General features: G+C 39.3%; 1 protein-coding gene across 3 annotated transcripts in view; it reads right to left on the reverse strand.

Annotated features, from left to right (window-relative positions):
• Window positions 1-19,363, reverse strand: part of NEO1 (neogenin 1) — a 275,549-nt gene that overhangs the window by 53,874 nt on the left and 202,312 nt on the right. For all 3 annotated transcript variants that reach the window (XM_006866510.1, XM_006866511.1, XM_006866512.1), the window contains exons 8-11: window positions 16,387-16,546; window positions 8,701-8,855; window positions 1,922-2,070; window positions 1,415-1,553 (exon numbers count right to left, since the gene is read on the reverse strand). In XM_006866510.1, coding sequence (XP_006866572.1) covers window positions 1,415-1,553; window positions 1,922-2,070; window positions 8,701-8,855; window positions 16,387-16,546 — 603 coding nt within the window. The remainder of the gene's footprint in view (window positions 1-1,414; window positions 1,554-1,921; window positions 2,071-8,700; window positions 8,856-16,386; window positions 16,547-19,363) is intronic.

The raw sequence follows: 19,363 nt of genomic DNA on the forward strand, positions 1-19,363 counted from the left end.
CTGGAGAAGGATATCATGTTTGGTAAGGTGGAGGGTCAGAGAAAAAGAGGAAGACCCTCAATGAGATGGACTGGCCAAGAGGCAGCATTGATGGACTGAAGCATGGCAACTGTAGTTAGGTTGGCCAGGATCAGGCAGTGTTTTGTTCTGCTGCAATAAGGTTGCTATGGGACAGTATTGACTTGATGGCACTGTAGTATCAGCATTGGACTGTGAACCGTAAAGTTGGCAGTTCAAACTCACCAGCCGCTCCACGGAAACCCTATACAGGGTCACTATGAGTCAAACCTGACTCGATGGCACTTAACAACCACAACAAAACTATAAATCCCTAATATTAAGTAACTGTACTAATAGTACCCTGTACATCTGCTTTAACTCCCAGATCCAAGATCTAGTCAAAGATGATCATACACTATGCATTTTGTCTCATGTCTTTTTAGTCTAGATTCTGAAAGGATTCCTCCAGCGGCCCTGCATGTCCCACCTATGAAACTCATACATTTTAAAAGTCCAAGTCAGTTCTGCCTCATAACTTCCCTCAATTTGGACATGTCTATTAGTTTCATTAAGATCAGAGTCGAGTTAAACATTTTTGGCAGGGATACAATGTAGGTCAAGTTGTGTCCTTATCAACCCATCACATTAGAAGGCATGTTATGTTAGTCTGCCCCTTTACTGATGATGTTTTACTTTGACCATTTGCTTTAGAAGAGTTAACCTAGAGCTTTAAACAAGCATGCCTGTTTATAAACAAGAGCTGCAGTCACACACACACACACACACATTTAAAAAACATGATAGTTTCATGAACAGCTAGGTACAATGAGCTCTGAGAGTGTCTGTCCTATTTAAAAAAATAGTATCTTTTAAATTTTTTAAAATGCTACACCTTATCTACTCATCTTTTAGGCAAGCTGTACTTTGAAAAGTACATGGGTACATGTATATAACTAATTTATCTTAGAAATTAAGAGTTACAGGTGAGAAACGAATCTCATACAAAACAATGAAGAATTGAAAAGTGCAATATGGGTATACAAATAGGATGTTACATACAGCAAGACTAGCCTTCCAGCAGCCCTAAAATGGTCTGTGTTAAGAACAAATAATAGTATTTACTTACACAAAACTCTAGCTAAAACTAAAAATCCTGAAGGCCTGTTCAGTGCCAGGCACAGTATAATGCTCTATGCTCTGTCAGTGAATTCTTACAGCAGCCCTGTTGGAAGCGTGTACACTTTACATTTAAGGAAACAAGCTCAGAAATGTTAAGTAACTTGATCAAAGTCATTTCCAAAAAATGGCAGAGCTGAGGTTTGAACTGAATTTTCTTGACATCAAAGCCTATGACCTTTACCTATGACACGGGGGCATTGAGCATGGTATTTGATTCAAATAAAGACAGACTTACCATCTGACAATGTTCGAACAGCAACATCCTCTGTGGAGACTCCAGGACCATGCTTATTGTAGGCTACCACTCGGAAGCTATACTCAGTAAATTTTTTCAGCCCATAGATGGTGTAGGAGTGACTTGCAACATCAACATCCTTGAATAAAAGAAAACAACTTATACATATACAACTCAAGTCAAAAGAAATGCTTCAAAATAAAAGAATTTACTACACCAATTTTATATTATACAAGATACAGATTTTTCCCCTTTCATAAAATGTTATTAAATGATCAAAGCAGATGAATTGTAAGCATTCGCAATTTACTTTAGAAATATTGCTAGATATTTAGTGACCCCTGCTGGTAAAAGACTGAGTACTTTGGCACACAGAAATTGAATCTGTCAAATGGTAATTTTCAAATCTTTTCCTCTCAGATTTCTAGTCAAGCAATACTGAGTTTCAGAAATACATTTCAACTCTACTAGTTCAAACATGGAATGAAAAATAGCTTCACTTTATACCTGTTCCTTGTCAGTCCCTTTCTCCATGTAGTACAATTTGTAATTCTGAATCTCCCCATTGCCAGATAACGGTGTTTCCCATGTGACCGTGATGGAAGTGGGTGAACTTGCAGATGCTCGGATATTAGGTGCTGGTCCAGGGAGCTGAACTAGAAAGAAAATTTCAAGAGAACAAGATATAAATGAAATCCACTGCACTCCTCAATAACTATTCTCAGCAATATTATCATATTGGCTATGTTTAAAGAATCAGGAAGACTAAAGAAACATGTAATTTAATTGAAGTGGTTTTAGGATAATAATATAATTAAATGCATTTCCTTTTTCATGAGTCTAGTTAAAACCACAAATTATCTGTGAAGTATCTCAAATTGATTCAAAAATAATTTTGAAAAAATGAAAACTGCAAAACCCTTCTCCTCTCCAAGACTGAAACTCAAAGGGAACACACGAGCAGGAATGTAAGCTTGCTGGCGACCACGCTGGTCTACTGGTGAGTGGAAGTGGGGGAAAGGCAGCAATGAAGATATGGACTGAATTCGACCACGTTTCATAGACTTCCGTCGACCTGGGGATGAGAGAGAGAAGAAGGGCTGATTGGTCTGAAGTTTGGTGAGACCTGGGAATTCCTGAGCCAATGGACAAGGACATAGCCACAGAGGACTAGAGCTGAGAGTGAAGTATCTAGCTGATATGAAGTGAGGGGAGACACACAAGAAGTACCCATGTGACCTAACTTCAATGGCTTGATGATTAGAACTCAACTAGAGGAAGATAAAAAATTTTTGATAAAGGAAACAAGTATAAATTGCTACAAATTTGAGGAATGTGTCCTATATTTATGGATGTAGTAGCTCGAAATAGCAAGTAAGAGGGAAGGAATCTCCACATCAAGGATCAAATCCTATACCCTCTGTACAAAGGGTTGATAGGAATGGGCAACTTAGACATTGGTTACCTAAAATGGGGGAGGGAGGCGATAAAGATATGAAGTGACAGGCTTGAGTTTCAGTGTGTGTGGGGGAAGGTATAATTCCCACTGAATAGTTTTCATCTGTCTAGACGGGTCTGGTGAAAGGAAACAGGGATGAGATTCTTATGATTCAAAAGTGAGTAACTGTTATCATGACTAACTGCAATCATCACAATTGTAAAGGTAGAAGTTCTGTAACAAAAAGGGGTAGTAGTTAATCTTACAGTCCAAGAACAGAGGACCCTAGGACCATTGAGGGAGAAGAACATGAGTGGAATGTAGGACCCTATTCATAGAAGCAGCAACACCAAAGATGGAGGCAGAGATGAGGACATGGAGAGATAGAACAGCTGAGGACTCCAGACTCATGGAAAGAGAAAAGCTGTGTGATGGCATCCAGGAGGCAAATTTGCAGAATGTGCCCTTTGAATGGCTGTTTAAATGATTATATATTCCTTAGTGTTTTTGTTTACAGTAAAACAAAAACAAAACAGAGAGAATAGAAGCAAATGCTGTTGAATGATGATGCATGGAGGGGATTGTAATCATTGCAATGAAACAAAATACGATAGGATGCACGTAAAACTGATGTTCTCCCATGTAAACTATCACTCAGTTCACAATAAAAACTTAAAAAAAAAAGAAAACTTGCAGAACCCTTCTTATGGTTTATAAAGTCCTAGTTTTGCTGTGGGGCTGAAAATCCCACAAAAACAACTACCACAAAGAACACAGCCTAATAAGGGAAATCAGACATGAAAATAGCTACACATAATGCCATGCATACTGATAAAGGTCGAATTATGTCCCGAGCTCTGGTAGCGTAGTGGTTACGAATCGGGCTGCGAACCTTAAGGTCAGCGGTTCAAAACTACCAGCCGCTCTGCGGGAGAAAGATGAGGCTTTCTACTCCCGTAAAGATTTACACCCTCGGAAACCCTGTACAGGGTCGCTATGGGTCGGAACCGACTCGATGGCACTTAACAACAACAACAACAACCAAAATATATGGTATTAGTTTTAACCCCTGAGCATTAGAATGCTATCTATAAAGTTGGCAATTCAAACCCACCAGCCATCCTTTAGGAGAAAAATGAGCTTTCTGCTCCCATGAAGACTTGTTGTTGTTGTTGTTGTTATGTGCTGTGGAGTCGGTTCCAACTCATTTTGACAGGATTTCTGAGGCTACATATCTTTACGGGAGCAGAAATCCTCATCTTTCTCCCACGGAACAGTTGGTAGTTTAGAACTGCTGACCCTGAGGTTAGCAGCCCGATTCGTAACCACTATGCCTCAGAAACCCAATCCAGGATCTCTCTGAGTCAGAATGGACTTGGTGGCAATGGGTCTGTATTTTGTGTCTCTGTGGTTATAACCCTCTTTGGGGATGGGTTTTCTTTTTTATGTTAAAAGGACAGTGTTAGAGTAGGATGTATCTTGAATCAATCTCTTTTGAGAGATAAAAGATCAGATTATGCAAGGAAACAGAATTTAAGCCTGCCCCTAGAGCTGCCCCTCCCTGGATTCAGACTTCGAGCCTCTCAAACTGAGAGAGAAGAAATTTGTTTGTTCAAGCCCTCCACCTGTGGTGTTTCTGTTACAGCCTGTGGTAAATACCTACGGTATTTCTGTTATAGCCACACTAGAGAATGAAGATATATGCTAATAGATTTGGGTAAGGGTGTTAACACATACACAAAGAGGAGAGTACTTAATTCTGCTTTGGGAGGGGATAAGCAGGAAACGGAAGGACTGGAAAACTTGTTGGAATCAAGAGTAGGATTTTGCTCAGATATCTAGAAGACAATTCAAGGGGTCAATGGGGAGGATATGTGAAAAGACACAGTGGTACTGAAATAGAGAATAAATGTGGGAAAAGTTAATGCTGAAAATGATGACAGGAACCAGAAAATGAAGTGCCTTTAATGCTATGGAGTTTGGACTTTCTCCCACAGGTATTAGGTAAAAAGTACGACATTACAAGCAGGAGTATGGCCATCTGAACACAGGCATACAGGAAACACAGTAAGAGAATAAGACTAGGTTAAAGGACAATATTATTATCTTTTAAACGGCTCTTTACTGAATACTTATAATCAAACATTTATGCTTTGCATATATTTTCTTATTTGATTTTTGCAATAACCCTAACGTGAGACATACTATTATCATCTTCACTTAGAGATGGGAAAACTGAGGTTGAAATGTTAAGAACTGTTCCCAAGTGAGGGGAAGTTAGTAAGTGATGGAGCCAGGAATTGAGCGTATTCTAAGTCTTGGGTTCAAGGAGACCAGTCAGAAGATGATTACAATACCCTTAGAAGTACTGACGGAGTCCTGGTACGGTGTTGCAGGTTAGTGTTCTGGACTGCAAGGTTGGTTTAAACCTCAAGGTTGGCGGTTCAAGGTCACCAGCCAAGCTTGGAAATCCTATACAGGGTTGTTACGAGTTGGAATCGACTCGAGGACACTTAACAACAACAACAACAGCAGAATAGATGTGACAGGATGACTAGTTGATCAAAATCTTGTCTACCTGGTTCTAACTCCCACAATGGCTCACATACCTCCCTATCCCTATCCTTTTGTTTGACTGACAGGATCCAGCACTACTTTATAAAATACAAATCCTGGGTAGCTGCCTATGCCTACACTTTGGTAGATGTTCTATATTTGAAAACAATTTCTCTGGCACTAGTGTTTCTGTAACAGACATCATTATATTTAAGAGCTGGGAAGGGGGGGGGGACCCACAACAAAATGTAAAACAAAGTGGCTTTCTTGGAAAAACATCACCACAGCTCAAGACTAGTTTTGCTATCAAAGTGGAGAAACCTGAATATGGTTACACTAGCAGTTGTTTGCTATATTTACTCGTGAATCATGCTATTCATTTAATGTTAAGAGCATATTTTGTGCAGCCTAACAGGTGGGGTTTGTCACACTTTTGCTGCTATGGAAAACTTTCCTCTAACTTATTAAAGGAGAAGGAAAACAAAACAGTTCCTGAATTCCCTTGAAATTACTTTCAATATATTCACTGGCTCAGTGTAGGCAAATATGATCCTTAAAAAGGCGCTAATGAATTCCTTCGTTTTCAGTTGCACCGTGGCATAATAAATGGGAGAAAAATTTAAGTTGGTTTGCAAAGCTAAATATGTAAAATATTTTCAAGAGCGGATTCCAACTCTCACACTTCCCCCACACAAGCTGAATACCTCCAGATGAAACGCATATCTTTTTCCACTAACTCCTGCTCTTTTGCCAAAACATGTTAGATTCTCTCGCTATCCCTAAAATACCTTCATCACCAGGACCTGCTGACCCTTCTATACACAGTCTTATTTAACTACTTTCTTTTAGCCAAACTTTTGGAACAAATACTGCTGTTGTCTCCTTCCCTTCAATAGTAACACTTTTAATGCAATTAAAATGGCGTATTTGCTTGTCTGCCTCTGCTAACAGACTGAACTTTTATCCTGGCAGATAAGACTCAAGGCTTACTCATTTTCACACAGTCACTGCCTAGCATACACACAGAGAATGACACAAGGTAGCCTACTTGAATGACTCAGCAGACCTACTCTTCCTTACATCTTTTCTTTTGAACTCTAAATTTGACAGTGAACTTCCAAATCCAGCAGTTCTCACTAATTTGACTCACAAGCTCTGAAATAATAACAAAAGCTCTCTCCCAAGAAAAATGTGAAGATGCACAAACACACAAACATTCTCATGCATTTTCAGAAGGTTCACAGACTCAGGAGAGAATCTTTGCACTTGATCAAATACAGCGGTCTTTTCCCTTCATTTTCTTCATGACTCACCTTGTCTGGACACTGTTGGATTCTATTTCTGAGATTCAGGTCAGGCAGCTTCCTTCCTCCATAACGCTCAAAGTCAAATACTTCAAGGCAAACCTCAGGTTTCATCTTTTCCTAGGAACTGCCCTGACTTAGTTATCTTTTGCAGTCATTTTTCCTTATTCTACATAACTCTCTTATTCTTATTCTTCAATAAGTTTTTCTCATTCTCCAATTAACTCTCAAGTGTAAAGCTTGTCTAGGAATACTGATGGAGGCAACTGAGTTTGAAATCGAATGGCATGCTCCTACTCATGTCTGAACAAGGATAACTGTGAAATTCAACATCCTTTCCTGTAATGAGAATTTATTTTGCCTTTAAGTCAACCCCTTGATTCTAATCTTATAGCCCTCTTAAATAATGCCTGGGTATGATCCCTGATCTTCAATCTCTATCAAAGAAATAATCAATGGCTTTCTTTACTGACTGCTCATTATTTAAAGGGAGAATTCCTATCTTATTCACCCCTACATTCCTAACATCTATCTTGTGTGGTGTCTGGAATGTTAACTACCTCTACTCATGGAGACCCTCGCACAATGGGATCCACAGCTTTCGCTGCAGGACTGTTTCAGACATAGGTCACCAGGTCTTTCTTCTAATGTTTGGCATGAGAGGTGCTAAATAAATATTTGAGGAGTGAATATTTACTACAGCATTAGAAAGTGACGTTCCTAGCTTTTTTACTTCATTTATTCTACCCAGAAGGTAAAGTTCTTGAATTACTCCCATAATTTCACTGGCAAATTCTTCATTTAATCTGTCTGGTTCTCTGATCAATAACTTCCACACATATATCTCACATGCCCACTTTCAGAAATAAAATCTTTATTATTGGAGGCTGTTAACAAAAACAAACAAACAAACACAAACAAACAAACCAACTAGTGCAGTTAAGCGTTAAAGAAGACTGGAAGATGCAGACAGAAGGCAAAGTCTAGAAAAAAATCTCAAGTGACAAAGCATCAATCAGGACTCAACTGTTTCTTATAATTTCACGTCTATAGTTTGTAACAAAGATTTATGGTATTAAGAAATCTATAAGTCTGGAGTCCTGATATGGTGCTGTAGGATAAGCACTGGATCTCAAGGTCAGTTTGAACCAGAATATCGGTGGTTCAAACACACCAGTCACTCCTCAGAAACCCTTCACAGGGTGGCTATGAGTTGGAACCAACTCCACGGCATTTAACTACAACATAAAATAAATCCATCTAATGTACTTTTTAATTGCAGAAAAGCCTAAGAAATTGAATCAGAAATAACACTATTTAGCACAAAAATTTAAAAAGAGATTCTGAAGAGTGCAGTCTGTATAAAGATTGTTGCATGGATTTGAATTGCCAACCTTGAGGTTCAAACCAATATTGCAGTTGAGTGCTTATCCTATAGCGCCACACCAGGACTCAGTGTATAAAGATTAGGGCAATCTGACTGACAATTATTAAATATCTTTTTCATGTGGAAAGCCTGACATTAGACAGTGTGGGACATGTAAAGATGAAAAAGACTCAGTCTTGTCATAGGGTACATGAGATATATTCATAATCGTAATCCAAAGATAAAAGGCATAATGTATGCTAGAACTGTAGAGATACAAAAGATTCTGAAAGGAATCTGGGCTAGATCTTAAAAGATCATGAAAATTTAAATATGTAATGAACCACTATTGTTGTTGCTAAGTGCCCTTGAGTTGGTTCCGACCCCTTGGTGAGCTTGAACTGCCAACTTTGTGGTTCAAACTGACCTTGCTGTACAGCATGTTAGCCCATGTTGGCTATCATTTGCTGCTGCTTTATGTGAATGAATTCTATTTCTTTAATCCATGAGATCCTTGAACTATCATGGTCTGTCTCTCTATGGTGTGTGCAAGGATAACCACAAGGAGACCTTCATATAGCTCTACCCACAGGTGAGACTAGTGGAAAGGTGGATGGCTTACCCTCAGGCTGCGTTTCTACCCGCAGTGATGCTGAACTCTCTCCAGAGCCATGCTTATTTTGAGCAGTGACTCTAAAGATGTACACAGTTGCTGGCATCAGGTTTTGGATGGTAACCTGCATTTCTCCTGGGCGACTGGTATTCTGAACACGTTCCCTTGAGACAAAGAAGAATTTAGAAAGAAACACCATTAATTAGTAATATCTCGAAGATATAACATTTCGTTTTCATCACAAAGACTGTATGCGCCACTCCAGATCAAAGTCTAACAATTTTAGGTCAAATTAAATCTAGTTTCTAAAACTGTGAACAATTTAGGGATGGGGCAGCACATAGAACATGACAGCAGCAAAGAGCATGGCCATTCATGTCTGCTAATTGCTGGCGCTCTGGCTTGAACATTGGTATTGGTTATAAATAATCACAACTTCCTGTCACATAGAACACAGAGAGCTCGGAGGGCCATTTCAAATGAAGTAGCTTGTCATCATCTTTTAGGCTTTAGAAATCATTGAGTTTAGAGGATGATTCTTCAGGAAATCAACTGAAAGCGGTTTATAAGTTATGTCCTAATTCTCACAGAAACAATCCAAAGGATACTGTGCATGTTTTGGATAAGAGACTCTCATTTAAACAAAAAAACTAGATGTGATCACTTTTAAAATTAGGAAGGAAAACATTAACATTCAAATGAATCCTATATGTAAACCTAACCTGAATTTTATACTTTATTTCTTCAAATTAGTACTCTTTTGGATGATTTCAAATTGATTTGAAATGTTTGACAAATCTTATTATAAACACTTGACCACAAGGTTGGTATGAACCTCAACGTCACTTAGTAACATTACCATACAAGCAGTACAAATGAATCCCGTGGTCTTGTCATCTGAGGAGATGAAAAGCAGTTTTGAAGGTTCTTTAAAAGGTCGACTCCAAGCTCTATATTGATGTTTCTGAGTTTATACTGCGTCTATATGCATGTTCAGTCTACTGCACTTACTATGGTAAAAAACAGATTATACTACACAGTAATCTTCAACAAATATTTTCAAAGAAGTACTATTTCAGACAAATAGTGGGTCTTTAAGAATTATAGTCATAAGAGAAAAGACGTGTCCCTCTCTTGAGAAAGTTAATCAAAGAGCCAAAACGAATCTGTGGGAGAAAGTATTCTGAATGATCTCATCTGTTGAAATAAAATTCTTACTTAAACATATTGTTAATTTTTCTTGAAATCAGCAATTAATTTTTTTTAAAAGATCTATATGACCATATGTCAATTTGTCTGATTGTTGTCTGAACCTTTGCATTTGAGGGATTTTAAGTGTTTTTCAACAGTTTTCTATACTTCTTATTTTAATTCTACCTCATTTTAATTTAACAATAAGAAATTCAACATTGTCCCACACCATATTATAGAGGCAGGTTCTTTGTAATCAGTTAGGCCTGCTGCAAAAAAAGAGTACTGTGGTAATAGTAATCACTGCTCGGAGACATTTGAGACGATCTATAAATACCTGTATTTTCCTTCAGCTAAACCTTTAAATCATAGAACCCAAAGGAGGATCTCAAATGGTTTCATACACCTTGTAGTTTCTGGCTTTTGTAAGTTCTAAAAAGTCAGATATTTTGCTAAATTCAAAGCTCCAGGAGATCGAACAAGTCTGTTTTGCTCCCCTTGCACTTACAAAGTTTAAATAAGTTCTCTTCTAGAGAGAAAGTGGGAGGAAGGATGATTTCACTTTAGACTGAAGTTAGGTAATCCAGTTCTTGTTCTGACAATGAATGCTACCAGCTTGTTATGTGCCCACAGTCAGTCAGTCACCAAACCCTTTCTGGGCTTTAGTGTCCTTCGTCATGTATTAAAATCAAATAATCAGACCAGGAGTCAGAAGACTTCTCTTAAAGAACCTGATAGTAAATACAGTGAAACATGAAAAGCCAGAACCTATACGGTGGAAATCTGTTAGAGAAGAAAAACTCAAATATTTTCCACTAGAAAAGTGTTAAGACTGCACCCTATCAAAAGACAAAATGTCTCAAAACCAGGAAAAACATGGCAGTTCCATTAAGTTCCCGTTCTGACAGGTTTCTACTGTATTTGCAGACCAACAGGCAAATTGGAAGATATTCTTTAGCTACTATGGCAGGCCCATGGTCTGCCAACTCCTGGACTAGACTAGCAGATCCCTACATCTTCATCCAGCTCTAAAATGCTATCAATCTCTGGACTGACATGCTCTCTACTTTCCATTTAGCAGTTACTATTGGATAAGTACAGTTGTTTTAATTAAATGATAAACTTTTAATAGTTGAAAATTATGAGTTAGGACCATTTGGAATCTCTGGCAACTCAGCTACCGAGTAGAATTGTATCTCATGACCAAGGCACACAGTGCCACCTGGTGGTTGAATGTTCAAATGTGGGATGTGGGGGCTGCAGTTAACGGTACATAGCCTCGCATTTCTTGTGAAGTCTCTGAAGTAAAGTTATTACCCTCATTTTCTAAATGAGAGAAACTAAGCTTAGAAAGGTTAACTAAACTTTGTTTATGAAACCAGGAGTTATAATAAAGTCTTCCTGGTTTGTGTGTTTTGTACTACTTCTTTATTGTCTTTCTTCAGAAATCAGAAATTTAAAGTAACAAAGTGACACCCCAAAACCTCCAGTTTCAAAGACTCATCCTTGGAAATATTTCCCAGATTTATCCTATCCATTCCAAGTCACTGCTTTCATTTTAATACAGGCCAGTTTCCATTACATGCCTTGATGAACATAGATACTACTAACCTGAAGTGTCTCTGCGACTCTCTTCCTTTTCCCTTCTACTCCTGTTTAATGCTCCCAAAGGGGTCTTACTAGGAACAGTTTTTTAAAATTTCACACCTGCTCAGGAAACTAGAATAGTCCCTTCTTGCTTATCTGATTTATCTCCAACATCTGGCTCCAGATATGAATTTTAGACTAATCGCCACTAACCTACTGTTATCAAGCTGATTCTGACTCATAGTGATCCTGTATCAAGTTTCTCAGACCGTAAATTGTTACCTGAGCAGACAGCCAAACTTTCTCACATGGAGCCACTGATGGGCTTGTTGAAGTACTGATCCTGTGGTTAGAAGTTCAGTGCTCTCCTAGAGTGTCACCTATGGGGTCACTAGTTCCTGTCCCAAACTCCAGGCCAGTTAGGCTAGCTTTCTCACCATGCTAAAAGTCACACATGAGAAAACACAAATTCAATTGGACCTTATGGCACCTCTTCCTTTATACACACTTGTCCTCTTGTCCCAGTAATTCTTGTATCTCTCAATTCCAACTTCATTTGTTGATCATCCCTGCTTACTCCAACCCTGTATCCATTCATTATAATTTTAAAAGTGATGCATTCTCATTTATAAAAACATTTAAATACAAAGTATATATAATTCAAAAAAATATTTTGAAGCCCCAATTCTTCTTCCTGAAAACCTCCCACATCCCAAGACCGTATCTCTCCATTCCAGGGTTTCTCAGCACTGTTGGCATTTGGAGCTAGACCGTTCTTTGTCATGGGGGCTGTCCTGTGCATTGCAGAATATTCAGTAGCATTCCTGGTCTCTATCCACTAGATACCGGTAGCATCTTATCCTTTAAGCATAGTTGTTGTTGTTAAGTGCCATCAAGTCGGTTCTGACTCATAGAACGGGTTTTCTAAGAGTGGCTGGTGAGTTTGAAGTGCCAAGCTTGTGATTCAAACTGACCTTGCGGTGAAAGCATTAGCCACAGCACCACATCAAGTAACAACTAAAATGTCTCCAGATGTTGCTAAATGTCCCCTGCTGAGAATCACTCATCTATGTATCGACATATACATCAAAATACAGAGATCTAAACATTTCTGCATCATACGCCACACGACCATGCAAGTATTATTTGCTTATTGCTCTATCAAGGACATTTATATTATTGTTTTTGCTTGTTATTAACAATGCTATGACACATATTTTGTAGGAGCTCCCTGTGCGTATTTATCTGAAGACAGATAAGTATAAATGAAATAACTGAGCTGAAGGTATGTACATTAAAAAGACTAAAAAAAAAAAGATTTAAAAACACTGTGAAATCACCTTCCCTGAAAGCTATTCTAATTTATACTGTTGCTATGGTTGTTGTTGTTGTTGTTAAGTACAACAGAGTTGGTTCTTACTCACAGCCACTGTCTATAGGATTTCTGAGGAGTGGCTGCTGGGTTTGAACCACTGACCTGTAGTTCACAGTCCAATGCTTACCCTACAGCATCATATCAGGAGTCCATATACTGCCACTAGCAGCCTTGAATGAATTTCATCTCAGTCTGTTCACTCATTTACACTGGATAGTATCAACTTAAAATTTGTGCCAACCTTATGGATGAAAAACGAGAACTCATTATTTTGCATTTGGTGAAAACCTTCTCTTTTTAACTCTAATGGGGATCCCTGTCACTTCTGCGATGATCACCTGCTCATATCTTCTGTCTCTGCAGTATCTTTACACACTGATGTGTTATCATTCTTTAAACTGGATTATCAATACATTATCTTTTACAAATGGTACAGAACATTTTTTTCAGTTTGCTACTTGACACCTTTATCTTGTTTATAATGCTTTATCAAATGGAGTTTTGTGTATCATGAACTCCATCAGTCTTTCTGTTATGGCTCCAGAATTTTCTAGGTTCCTTGAAAAGGTCTTTCTTAGTCCCCCCAAAATGATGAAAAATACTTTCTTCCAGTCCATTCACAGGTTTAAAAAATATTTATCTAATAATCCAGCTATAAGTCCTGGTGTGGTGCTATGGACTAATGCGTCAGACTGCAAAGTCATTTGAACTGCAAGGCTGATGGTTCAAACTCACCAGCTGCTCCTCGGAAACCCTATACAGGGTCGCTATGGGTCGGAATCGACTTGACAACACTTAACAACAACAACAATCCATCTATGGAGTCCTGGTGTGGTGCTGCAGGGTAATGTGCTGGACTGCAAAGTTAGTGGTTCAAGCTCACCAGCACTCCTTGGAAACGCTATATTGGGTCACTGTGAGTTGGAACCAACTCGACGGCATTTAACAACAATAATTTATCTATGAAGTCCTGATGTGGGGCTGTAGGATAAGCAGTGAACTGTAGGTCAGTTTGAATTTCAAGGTTGATGGTTCAAACTCAAAAGTCATTCCTTGGAAACACTATACAGGGTCATTAAGAGTTGGAACAGACTCAATGATACTTAAAAACAATAATATCAATAATCTATCTATAATTTGTTATTGGACATGGTGTAAAATAGGTCTAAAACTTATTTTTCTCACCACAACTATCACAACACATTTTGCTGAATCATCTATTAGTTTTCCATGAAATGAAGTTAATTTTTCACTTAAATATTTATTGAGTATTACTTATACGAGGTTCTATTTCAGGTAGCAGTAATACCTGAAATAAGGTTGGAGAGATTAAATAAAGTTGAACAAGATAGACATAATAAGTTAAAAAAAAAGAAAAACTGAAAAAAAAAAGCAAAACAGTTCCAACCATGATCAATTTCAAGCTACCAAATACTATCAGGTTTTCCAAATGTCCTGAAGATTTCACTTGGGAATAAGCTGGCTCCAGTGTACACTGTGTGGCAAGGCCTGAAAGCTCAACTCTGGGAGGGTATTCAAGGAAAGCCTGGGGCAGTGCTAGCTGAGACTGACAGACAAGGAGGAGACAGAGGAAGATGTGAGGAGGGAAAGGCATTCCTGCTCTTCTCTGTGTCTGCCCTCATTCTCATGCCAGCAGAAAGCACACTTTGTTTCACGTGTCAGGGCTCTAACTAAAGCGGAGATTTTGGCTTTCTTATTTTGGTGTGAAATCAGAGCATAATGAAGGAATTTACTTCCCACTGAATCCCCACATACTCAGTCCCACTAAAGATACATGGCACATAGCATAGTTCCTCTCAAAGAATTTATAACACAGTTGAGAAAACAATACGAACATACCTAAAAAGATCATGTGCTGTCATGGTCAAGTGCCAATATTGCTGGTAAAAGTAAGGCTATGGGGGGTGGCTTTAATGGGGCTTCACTCAGGCTAAGAAGGATTGACTGACAGTATATACACATACAGACACAAATACAAGAGGGTGAGTCAAGATACTGCTATAAAATCACAGAACCCTTTATTAAACAAAAGTATTAAAATGTGAAACTACTGTTTCTTGATCTAAGTCTATACATTTCAGAAAGCAGTGTTTCCATCTCTCCGATCCTTCTTTAAGAATTCTGCTTTCTTCAATTTACACCACATCAAGAAAGCAGTTTTAGCATACTCAAGGGACTCAAAACGTGTTCCTTTTCAAAGTGGTTTGAGTTTCAGAAACCAAAAGAAGTCTGAAAGGACAAGGTCAGGGTGTAGGGTGAATGAGGTACAGTTTCCCAAGGAAATTCACAGAGGACAGCACTTTGTACCCTGGAAACATGAACAGCTGTATTGTCATAATGGAAAAAAATTCCTCAGTGCAATTTTCCTGGCCTTTTTCTCACCAATGCAGTATCAATTTTCTTAAAACTTCTTTCAGTAAGACCCCATGATTGTGTCCTTTCAGAAAATCTATCAAGATGCCATCCCTTTGGACCCCTCAAATCCAGTCACCATAGTTTTCTGAGCCAACATCCCTGCCTGGGATATAACTGGCCCAGTAGATCCCCTCAGAAGCCTCTGCTTTGTAGGGACCATTTTGCCAAAGGCACCTAATGAGATTAAGACAAGCATATTGCTGAGAGAATGTGTCTGCAGCCATCCACTGATGGCAGAAACATGTTTAAACATGTTTTGTTTGGAATAAACCTGTGTACACATGAACTGGAGCCCTAGTAACAATACTTTTTGATTTATCCTCATACATAAAAAGGGATAGGTATTTTAGCTAGAAAAGGGGAGGAGGAAATGGCTAAAGACAGCAGCACGTAGGAAAAAGCTAGAGTGGTAGGACTAAGATTAGTGTCATTAGAAACTGAGATCAAACTGGGGAAGAGGAAAAAAATAAGGTTGGATAGATCAAATACAGTCAGAGTGTAGAGCACTCTGAAGATTCTGGATTTTTTTTCCCTATAAGCAATGGAAAAACATTATGATTTTCTGAGAGAAATGGAGATAGAGAAGAATTTAATCAAAATGCTGTTTTAGAAAGATTGGTGTTGTAAGGTTCTGCTGAGTCAATTTCAACTCAGAGATGGCGTGTTGTCAGTAACTATTCTTGCATCATCAAGGAGACTTTCTGGAGCTCAGCAGCCCACATCCACATAAGAACGCAGGCAAATATTCATTTCAGTTTACTCTAATAAATTAATAGTCTGCCTTGATCCATCTCTAGCATCTGAAAATTCTAAGGAAGCCATATCCTTCCTATAAGCTGTGCTGAAAAAAGGGTAGCCTTACATTTTAATACTTCCATCTAAATATTTTTGCTCCCCCATCCCATCCACACACTCCTCAACTTGTCTCAGAGAGGCTGGGAAGAATACCAGGAAATTCTCAGTCTGTTTTGGAATATTTTTTTAATGACCTAAAATGGGGAAAGATGCATCTTGGTTAGTGATTGAGTTTTCTGGACCAAAAACGTGTACATATCTGCACAACACAGGCGGGGTGAGTGTGAGTGTGCAGCCACTAGAGCACTTACCTAGCGATCCCTTCCTTGGTGTAGAACACAGAGTAGGTTAGGTTGTCTCCATGAGGATCGGATGCCGGGGTTCGCCACGTCAATTTGATGAAGCGGGTAGAGACCAGCGAGGCCACGACATCCCGAGGAGCTGAAGGCAGTGGTCCTGTTGAGGCTGGTGCTAGATGGTCAGTAGTGGCACTGGTCAGTGAAGTGGGAGGTAATGTTGGGATGGCAACATCTTGTCATGTGCAAACAGTGGGGAATATGAAGGGCAAACCACGACGGTTTTTAAAAAGAGAACAGAAAAAACAAAAAAACAAAAAGAAATAAACAAAACCACGATGGGAAATAAAATAAAATGAATGAACATAAAAAAGGCCATTAAACTGAAGGCTACCATGCAGGCTAAGGGTAACTACGGAAAACTAATGGGCACTATTCAAAACACATCACTGTAGTGCAAGCAGACTTTCTCATCATTGTAATGGTAGTGCGCAAGGACGGGGGGGTGGGTGGGAGGGAGGGTGTGATGGCTGAGAATAAAACGTCTCACAGAAGGACACAGCAGTGCCCAAGTAATCTTTGTAGTCCTGAAAGCAGCATGCAACAGCTGTCAAACTGCACATTAAAAGTCTTATGTATGCTAAGACCTCAATGTTTTCTGCTACTTTATTGAAGTATGGAATAATATACACAGTATGGATGAGTCTAGTTACACAATTACCATAGGTCTGAGGCAATGGTGATCTCACGGCAGAGTCATGGCTTCAACTCTAGTGTGAGACTTAAGATAATAGGGCTTCAAGAGCCACACCGAAAGTTTCAGTCTAATATTAAACTCTGCTCTCCAACATCCAGGGAAGTTTACTAACCTTTCTCACTTCATTCATTATCCTTCATTTGCCACCTTATTAATTCACCTAACTATGATAGTATAAGATCCCGAATCTAAAATTCAAACCCACTGATACACAGGTTTTCTATTTATGACCTGAGTACTGTATGGGATAGATGGCGCAAGGATGAACATCGCTTTACCAGTTGTTGTAGCTAAGTGCCTTCGAGTCAGTTCCGACTCACAGCGCCCCTGTATAGGGTTTCCGAGGAGCAGCTGGTGGGTTTGAACAGTTGACCTTGTGGTTAGCAGTCCAGTGTTTATCCCAACGTGCCACATCAGGACTCCTAGCTAGTTTAGAGTCTCTGTTTATATACCTATTACCATGGGTAACTTTATTACCTCCTAAGAGAGCTCATACTGCACTGGGCAAATCTACTATAAAAGGCCTCTTTAAAATGTTAAAGAGCAAAGATGTCACTCTGAGGACTAAGGTGTGCCTGACCCAGGCCATGGTCTTTTCACTTGCTTCATATGTATGTTAATGTTGGACAATGAATTAGGAACACCAGAGAAGAAGTGCTGCATTTGAACAGTGTTGTTGTTGTTGTTGCTGGTGTACCGTGGAGTCATGTCTGACTCATAGAGACCCTGAATAGGGTTTCCAAAAATATCACGGACTACCAGAAAGAAGAACAAACAAATCTGTCCTCCTTAGAAGGAAGGGTGCAAGACTTGGTCTCAAGTACTTTGGATATGTCCCAGGAGAGACCAGTCCCTGGAAAAGGACAGTCAAGTGCAGGGTCAGCAAAGAGAAAGATGCCCCCAATAAGATGGACTGACACAGTGTCCGCAACAATGGGCCCAAACACTAGTGGCTGTGGGGATGTTCGTTCTGTTGATTTTCATTCTGCTGTGCATAAGTCAGAGCTGACTTGATGGCATCTAATAAATAACAAAAACCAAGCAGCTCAGTTTATTATTGGACATGAAAATGTCAGGCCTTGCTCTAGATGGTCAGTAGTGGCACTACTGTAGCAAATAAAGTAGTTTTTAAGTACCGATCTTGGATCTTACTAAACTCATTTATTAATTCTAACAGGGTTTTTTTGTAGATTCCTAAGGAGTCCTGGTGTGGTGCTATGGGTTAATGCATTAGACTGCAAAACCATTTGAACTGCAAAAGGTTGGCAGTTCAAACTCACCAGCTGCTCCTTGGAAACCCTATACAGGGTCGCTATGGGTCGGAACTGATACAATGGCACTTAACAACAACAACAAGGGTTTTTCTATGTATAAGGTAAAGGGCACAGTCCTTCAGATTGCCAAGTCTGCCCAAAACTTTTGAAACCAAGCTTAGAGGTCCCCCCCATGAAATGCTTACTTCTGACCTGGCAGCTCCTAGTATTCTCAAGTTCAATAATTCACATAGGGTAAGGTCTAGGAGAGCTTCCCATGTCCCCAGAAAGGAATGCATCACCCTTCCAAGCACTGATGTCTTTCACTGACCAGGAAGCTGATGAAGATTCAGTGTCCAGAGCCAGTGTCATTACGTAGGCATAACTGAGTGAGCCATGGCCCACGTGGCTGAATCCAACCTCTACCTCCCTGTGCTGACATGAGGTTGGGCTTATATCACGTGATGGATCCTTATGGCCTGATGGCCCCCACCCAATGCTTACCTCATTAACATAACTTGCCAACTAGCTATGGTTTGGAGCCACCAGTCTCCCAGTCCCACTTCTAGCCTTCACAAATCCCAAAGACTCCAGCCACTGAGGAAATTTTAAGGTATTAGAGGTTCTCTCTCAGGAGCCGAGAACAAACCCAATTTTTAAAATGAACTATAAACATGACCGTGTTGTCTATAAACATTGTTTCGCTACTTTATAGTTAAAAAGTAGAAAACAAACTTAGGATGGTAGTGGTGGTTATGTGACATGGAGTCGGTTCCAACTCAGAGCAATCCTATGTAGGGTTTCCAAGGCTGTAAATCCTTCCGGGAGCAGTAAGCCTCATCTTTCTTCCACGGAACAGTTGGTAGTTTCAAACTGCTGACCTTAAGGTTAGCAGTCAGACTCATAACTGCTACGCTACCAGAGCTCCTATACAATCCAGGAATTCTACTCTCAGGAATCCACCCAAGAGAAATGAAAATAA

Source organism: Chrysochloris asiatica, unplaced genomic scaffold (genome assembly GCF_000296735.1).
Source record: "Chrysochloris asiatica unplaced genomic scaffold, ChrAsi1.0 scaffold00092, whole genome shotgun sequence".
NCBI lineage: Eukaryota > Metazoa > Chordata > Mammalia > Afrosoricida > Chrysochloridae > Chrysochloris > Chrysochloris asiatica.